This window comes from Siphateles boraxobius, unplaced genomic scaffold (assembly GCF_051911475.1).
Source record: "Siphateles boraxobius isolate OS27281-9 unplaced genomic scaffold, OSU_SipBor_1 197, whole genome shotgun sequence".
NCBI lineage: Eukaryota > Metazoa > Chordata > Actinopteri > Cypriniformes > Leuciscidae > Siphateles > Siphateles boraxobius.
The window spans coordinates 290,001-297,500 of NW_027508807.1; the positions used below are offsets into that span (position 1 = coordinate 290,001).

The 7,500-nt window shown below is 41.8% G+C and overlaps 1 protein-coding gene across 5 annotated transcripts in view; it reads right to left on the bottom strand.

The window, feature by feature from the left end:
* stag3 (STAG3 cohesin complex component) overlaps positions 1-7,500 on the bottom strand; it is a 76,679-nt gene that overhangs the window by 31,794 nt on the left and 37,385 nt on the right. For all 5 annotated transcript variants that reach the window (XR_013205781.1, XM_077235513.1, XM_077235511.1 and 2 more), the window contains exons 13-17: positions 6,917-7,019; positions 6,648-6,748; positions 5,158-5,250; positions 2,093-2,185; positions 823-1,023 (exon numbers count right to left, since the gene is read on the bottom strand). Coding sequence is in view for 4 of the 5 variants with exons in the window: in XM_077235513.1 (XP_077091628.1) it covers positions 823-1,023; positions 2,093-2,185; positions 5,158-5,250; positions 6,648-6,748; positions 6,917-7,019 (591 nt within the window). In the remaining variant the exon portion in view is untranslated. The remainder of the gene's footprint in view (positions 1-822; positions 1,024-2,092; positions 2,186-5,157; positions 5,251-6,647; positions 6,749-6,916; positions 7,020-7,500) is intronic.

Here is a 7,500-nt window from a genome sequence, read left to right on the forward strand (position 1 = left end):
TGTTTGAGTCTATTTAAGAGAATGTTGTGGTCAATGGTGTCAAATGCAGAACTAAGATCAAGTAACACTAATAGAGAGATACAACCACGATCGGATGATAAGAGCAAATCATTTGTGACTCTAATGACAGCTGTCTCAGTGCTATGGTGCGGTCTAAATCCTGACTGGAAATCCTCGCAGATATCATTTCCTTCAAGAAAGGAACACAGTTGTGAGGATACTGCCTTTTCTACTATCTTTGACAGAAAAGGTAGATTCGAGATCGGCCTGTAATTGACTAATTCTGTAGGATCAAGTTGCGTTTTTTTAACAAGCAGTTTAATCAAAGCCAGCTTAAAGGGTTTTGCTATGTATCCTAGAGAAAAAGATGAATTAATGATTTTAAGAAGAGGATCTATGACCTCTGGAAGCATCTCTTTCAGTAGTTTAGTCGGGATAGGGTCTAACATACATGTTGTCAGTTTAGATGATTTAACAAGTTAAAATTCTTATAAAATCATTATAAATTTCTTCCTCTCCCAATGAATGAATCGATTTTTTCCTGATGCGATACTGTAGTAGACGGTTGCATAGTTATAATTTTCTCTCTAATAAAGTCATTACTGCTGTGCTGCTTGGAAACGTCTGGGCTTGAAGCTTTATTTTTCATTAGTTTAGCCACTGTTTCAAATAAATACCTAGGGTTGTGTTTATTTTCTTCTAATAGGGATGAAAAATAAGCAGATATAGCAGCTTTTAAGGTTTCTCTGTATGCAATCGTGCTCTCTCTCCATGAAAAGCGAAATACCTCTAGTTTTGTTTTCTTCCAGTGAGGTTCAGTACCTGCAGGATCTCGGTGAGGTTCGAGCTGAACTTCTCCACGGTGGAATCCAGCATCTGGCTGACGGCTCTCTCCACACGCCCACAGAACGAGTAACAGTCACTGCAGAGCGCACACAACACTCGCACACACGCCTCCAGCACACACTCCTCACGGTGCTTCAGCATGATGTCACACACCTGAGACAGCAGCAGATCCAGACACTGACACACACACACACACACACACACACGAATGAAAGAATATTATTTATTTGAATGCATCTCATATATACTGTATGACTAACAATATTTGTAGTTTCTTTTAGCTATTAAATGTCACATCGCAAGAACTGCACAAAAGCCAATAGAGGATCAAAAATGGTGTATGACATAAAATAGTGACCAGTTGCATTTAAAATTACCATTACCAAATTACCACATTCCTTATAAAGGAAGTAGGGATCAGAGGGCAGCCCCAACGGAGGGCAATCAAAGAACTTGCCACTGCAGCGGAACGGAGCAGTCACTGGCTGTGGCTGAAACGTAGGGACGCAACATGGGCTGCCAAATGATCGCATGGTGTCACCACCGTGCGACACACACCCAGGTCTTATCAACCCGTGGTGGGCCAACCCCGCCGGAGGGTGTCTTGTGATCAGTGGCCGAAACACCCAATGAGGTCGGGCACAAAACTGAGGATGTGTCGCACTGGTGGCACCGTGAGTTCTGTGCCAAAGTTCACCCCACCCAAGATGACATCCCCATTCAATTGTTGTGCTGAAAGTTAGGGATCTTTAACAACCAGTCCTAGTAAGAATCATATACACATGTAGAGGCGTACACATGCGGGGCGGCAGTGGCTCAGTCGTTCATGTAGGTTGTCTACAAACTGAAAGGTTGGTGGTTCAATCCCCGGTTCCACCTGACCAAGTGTCGAGGTGTCCATGAGCAAGACACCTAACCCCCGCTGCTCCCGACGAGCTGAGTGGCGCCTTGCATGGCTGACACCGCCGTCGGTGTATGAATGAGTGAGTGAATGGGTGAATGTGAGGCAATATGTAATGCGCTTTGGTGGCCATTGCGTCTGTTAAAAGCGCTATATAAATGCAGTCCATTTACCATTTACCATAGAGTTCAAACCGAATACTAAAACTTTCACATTCCATCAAGAGTTTATAAAGGTCATTTATCAACAGATTCAGTGGCAGTTCATGTGTGAACAAGGCATTTACATTTATCAACATGTGTGTGTGTATATATATATATACTCTCAGTGATCAGAAACTCCTACTTTCTCCAGGCGTCCGGATGTGCCGTAAACCTCCAGCTGGAAGAACAGCGGCGCGGAGAGCAACCGGCTCATCTTACCCACGTCTGCAGAGAACTGAGGAAACACTGAGTTAAATGAGTGCATCACGTCTCAGTCTGAAGGCCACGACACACACAGTTAAGATCTAGCGGTGACAAAAGCTGTGGTCTTGAACGCAGTAAACGCACCACAGGCCACTAGCACGTGTTCTGTGAGGGGAAATATCTTTATCAGCAGAATCAAGAGTAAACTGGGACTGCAGATATAATCACTTTACTCCGGCGGATCATGTTTTTATGAAGACATCCTCACGCCGGACTGCTCAGTTATAACAACCTTCTGTCTGTGCGTCTTCACGCTTTTATTCTTGTGCACTGACTTGTTCACTTAACTGAATAGCCAATAAGAGTGTGTGTGTGTGTGTGTGTCAGGGCCTTCAGTTCATCAAAACACAAACGGATCGTGCTTTACTGGTTCATTACGGAGTGCAGTAATCTATCACTAGCCTGCTAAATCTGTGCTAGATGATCTAAATCTTACAACAGGCAGAAACAGTGATCGATCTCTATCTGTGATGATGATCCAAACTGTATTACAGGGTTTGTACAGACTGTCAAATTCCAGGACTTTCAAGGACTTTTCAAGCACTACTTTTTGGGATTTCAAGGACTTCAATCGGCACTTATCAAACAATATCCTTATTATTTTTATTTATTTCATTTTATTTTTTTACTATTAAATATATGATATTAAATATATGATATTAAATATATATGGTATCTGATGTTTCACTTCATAGAGGTCAATCCATTGACCGGCGCTGTCAGGCATGGGAAAATCCCCTTAACCATTGAAAGGATATTGAAACTTCCATTAATATATATGATTGTCCTGAAGAATGAAAGTTGGGTTAGGCCTTTATACTTATCATATACTTAAAATCATGCTCATAGCCATGAGAAATAGCTCTATATCTCAGACGGGCTGCGGCGCTGATTTAGTGTGAAACAACTGTATCTTTTCAACAACAACAACAACAAAAACTTCACAATATTTTGAATTAGGGATGCACCGATACCACTTTTTGCAGAACGAGATACCGATACCGTAACCGATCCCTGAATTTTCACTGCATTTATAATTTTTAAATGTATTAGTAGATAAACCAAAAGAATATAAATCATATTAGTTGGCTTAATTCTAATTGGCTTGTTCATCAAATATATATTTCTTTAAATTATTTTCATGCTTAATTAAGCCTGCTAAAATGCATTGTATGACCTTCTGTTACTGTACATTCTATTGCTCTATCATATTGTATCTTTCATTGAATAGCACAGCACATGTTTAGGCTAGAGCAGCACCAGAAGGGTCAGTGCTGAGGATTGGGTCAGTGCTGAGGATTGGGTCAGTGCGGAGGATTGGGTCAGTGCGGAGGATTGGGTCAGTGCTGAGGATTGGGTCAGTGCGGAGGATTGGGGCAGTGCGGAGGATTGGGGCAGTGCGGAGGATTGGGTCAGTGCTGAGGATTGGGTCAGTGCGGAGGATTGGGGCAGTGCGGAGGATTGGGTCAGTGCGGAGGATTGGGTCAGTGCGGAGGATTGGGTCAGTGCGGAGGATTGGGGCAGTGCGGAGGATTGGGTCAGTGCGGAGGATTGGGTCAGTGCTGAGGATTGGGTCAGTGCTGAGGATTGGGTCAGTGGTACAAATGTTTAGACACCAGTGAAATATCAATTATTTAATCCAATTTTGATACTACAACAAAAACTGCCAGCCTAATTAATGTGAATTTAAAACATTATTAAAGGTAAGCAGCCAGCAACAAAATAAGAACGAATAATCAACTTACAAATAAATACAATAGAACAAAAAAAGGCTACAAATGAAATAAACAGTGTTTTTAGAGTTTTTCGGGTAGATCTAACAGGTACAGAAATTTGAATAAAGTAATCAAATGTGAAAAAATTGCCTATTCATTACTGGAAAAATTAAATATAGATGGATCTTTTTGTAAAGTTGAAAAGGGTAACCTATTTAGTCAAGAGCAGTGAGTAATGTATTTATCCATTGTTTGATTAACATTAAACAGCAGTGGGTTAATAAGACTGCTGCCCCTTTAAGACCGAGCATGGTTTGCGGGGCGCGCTGATGTTTGCGTTCATGGACCTTCTTGACTGCAAACGTCCAGTAATAATGTAGGGAATCACTCGTTATACATAATTCATAACAGTTCATGTTTTACTTTACTTACATATACGATTAAGTTTTCATCCAAATAACACGTGCTGAGTGAACGAACACAATCAAGAGCATTCAACAGAACTGCGCTCTCTCTCGTCAGTTAACGTTAATTATAAGCTACATGCCTCGTTTTATTTTCTTTGCAATTGACATCCGACTGAACTACAAACCTTCCACTGATGCTGTTTAAAGGATGTGCTCGACCAGCTCGCGTGTCTGTGCTGCTGCGCGCTCAATCCACTGCGCGGTGTCCTCTGATCAGCTCGCGCATACACACGCTGCCTGGTAGCCTATCGGTTGTTGGTATCGAAGCATTTTTACGAGTACATGAGCTCGGTATCGGTGCATCCCTTTAATAATTCAAGCACTTTTCAAGTACCTCTTCAAAAATATGGTTGTTTTCAAGGGTTTTCAAGGACTTCAATTTCAAAAAGTCAAAGTCAAGTACTTCAAGCACTTTAAGCACCTTGTAGGAACCCTGGTATTATCATGTGAGATCAGGGTCAGGATCAGGATCAGAGTCAGGATTATGGTCAGGGTTAGGGTCAGGATCAGGGTCAGGATTATGGTCAGGGTTAGGGTCAGGATCAGGATTATGATTAGGGTCAGGATTATAATTAGGGTCAGGGTTAGGGTCAGGATCAGGATTATGATTAGGGTCAGGGTTAGGGTCAGGGTCAGGATCAGGATCAGGGTCAGGGTCAGGATTAGGGTCAGGATCAGGGTCAGGGTCAGGATTAGGGTCAGGGTTAGGGTCAGGATCAGGGTCAGGTCTAACCCAAGGCTCTGATCCGACGGAGACTCACCTTCGCCAGTAACTGAGGAAACACAGGGATGAAGTGATTAGTGATGCGCCTTCGTTCCTGGACCTGCAGACGTTTCTCCCGCGCAGTCACAGTCTACACACACACACACACACACACACACACACACACACGCACACACACACACAGAGACACAAACACGTTTGCGTTTGCCAAGATGATAACTGAGCAAAGCGTGTGAGAAACTCTTTTGAAAAAAAAAAAAGCTTTGAGTTGAAAGTGAAATCATGCTGATTGCACATCAAATAATTGATATTGAAAACAATCGACTAATTTGACATTAATTCAACTAAGTAATTTAACTAATTTGATTATAGATTAAGTTATAGATTAATGGTGTCTGTGAACAGAACACATCATAACGATGTTTTATGGGCAAAATGCATCTGAAAGAGTGAGCGACTGCAGAAGCCTCTGCTTTAACTGGCAGGCGATGCTGTTACACTGAACAGGGAAGACAACATGTGGATTTATCAAAAGCAGGAGCTTCTTAGATTTACAGGATGAAGAAATGACAGTTCACACAGTTTTTAACTCTTTCCCCACCAGCGTTTTTGGAAAAAAAAGTTGGCCTACAGAATATTTTGTTGTATAAATATCTGAACATGCAATATATCAAAAGAAAGAATAGAACCTCTGCTTTTAAACCAAAAAACATTTTATTCTAGATTCATGCACTCCTTTTTTATCAACACTTGAATGTGGGCAAGTTTCTTTAAAAAGCAATATTTTGAGCAAAAAGAAATCATGTTTTTGTCAAAGACTTCACCCAGATTCAGAATGATGATCAAACAGGGCAGGGAAAGAGTTAAAGGTGCTGTGTGTAACTCTGTCACTCTACTAAAGCATAAACATACCATAATATGTTTGCATATATTGAGGACACATGCTGATTCACACACTCGTTTCTCTGAGTAACACTTCTCTGAAATGTGTGTTTCCAGGCTGGAATGTTTGTTATTGTTTTGGTGTGTGATTCTGCACTGCATTGCGCTCGTTCCTGTTGCACGTCTCAAACCGGCGACCCGCGTGAGCGCCGAGTCCGAGGAGGCGGGAGAAACCACGATCTCCCATCTTTTTAATTTCGACTGCAGAACCTATTTCAACTTTATTAGTCATTCTTACAGACTGCACCTTTAATTTAGCAACTTATAAGCCATTGTTTCTATTTTGTGCATAATGTATAACATTGAATGTTTAGACACCTTCAATTTGCACATTCATTTGAATGGCAACATTGGGCTGGATGTGGAATAACATACTTTTCCCAGATAAATTCTTTACCCTGGGCTGGTTAATCTGATTAATCAAAGAAATAATTGGCCAATTAATTGATTATCAAAATAATCATTAGTTGCAGCCCTACATTAAAGTCTTGTAAGATGTTAATAATCCAGCTGCTGTACTGAAGGTCTTACACACACACACACACACACACACACACACACACACACACACACGTGTGGTCTCACCTTCCTGGTGGAGCGTGAGGGGGGGGGCGTGGCCTCGGCTGCCTGTCTCACTGCACACATCATGATGTCGATCAGCGCACTCTCCAGCTCGTCCTCCACACCTGCAGCACACACACACACACACACACACACACATCCGAGTTTGAATAAAGCTCTCTAAAGTCACACACTGGACACGGACTCACCTCCTTCCTGCAGTGCACACACACACACACACACTCACCTCTTTCCTGCAGTGCACACACGCACACACACACACACACACTCACCTCCTTCCTGCAGCAAGAGTGATGTCATCAGATCCCAGTCTTTTAGCTCCGCCCCCGCAACTTCCCACAGACTATCGACTAGATACGCAGCGTGATCATGATACTGACACACACACACACACACACACACACACACACAGAAGACATTTAATACACACACATCTATAGTCACAGGCTGTTCATCTGGTTAAAGTATCAACACAGTGAAGTATGTGAACTCCAGGAGCCTCATTTAGGAAACGCACATACGATCAGATTTAATCCGAAATTACATGGAATTTGTCTTGCATCAAAATTAAGGAACAAATTGGGGTTTATAAAGGCAGAAACTAAGATGAATATGTTCGTATGAATTCTTATAATTATGGAAACAGCCTCTATGAACATCTAGTGAATCACTGTATGCTTTGCTCACTTAAATTAAGCTGTTGATAACGTGACGCACGGAACATTCTAATCGCATTATCAAACGAAATTTTTTTTTGTCTTTTACTTTTACATTTATTCATTTAGCTGACGCTTTTATCCAAAGCGACTTACAATTGCTGTATATGTCAGAGTTTGCACGCCTCTGGAGCAACTAG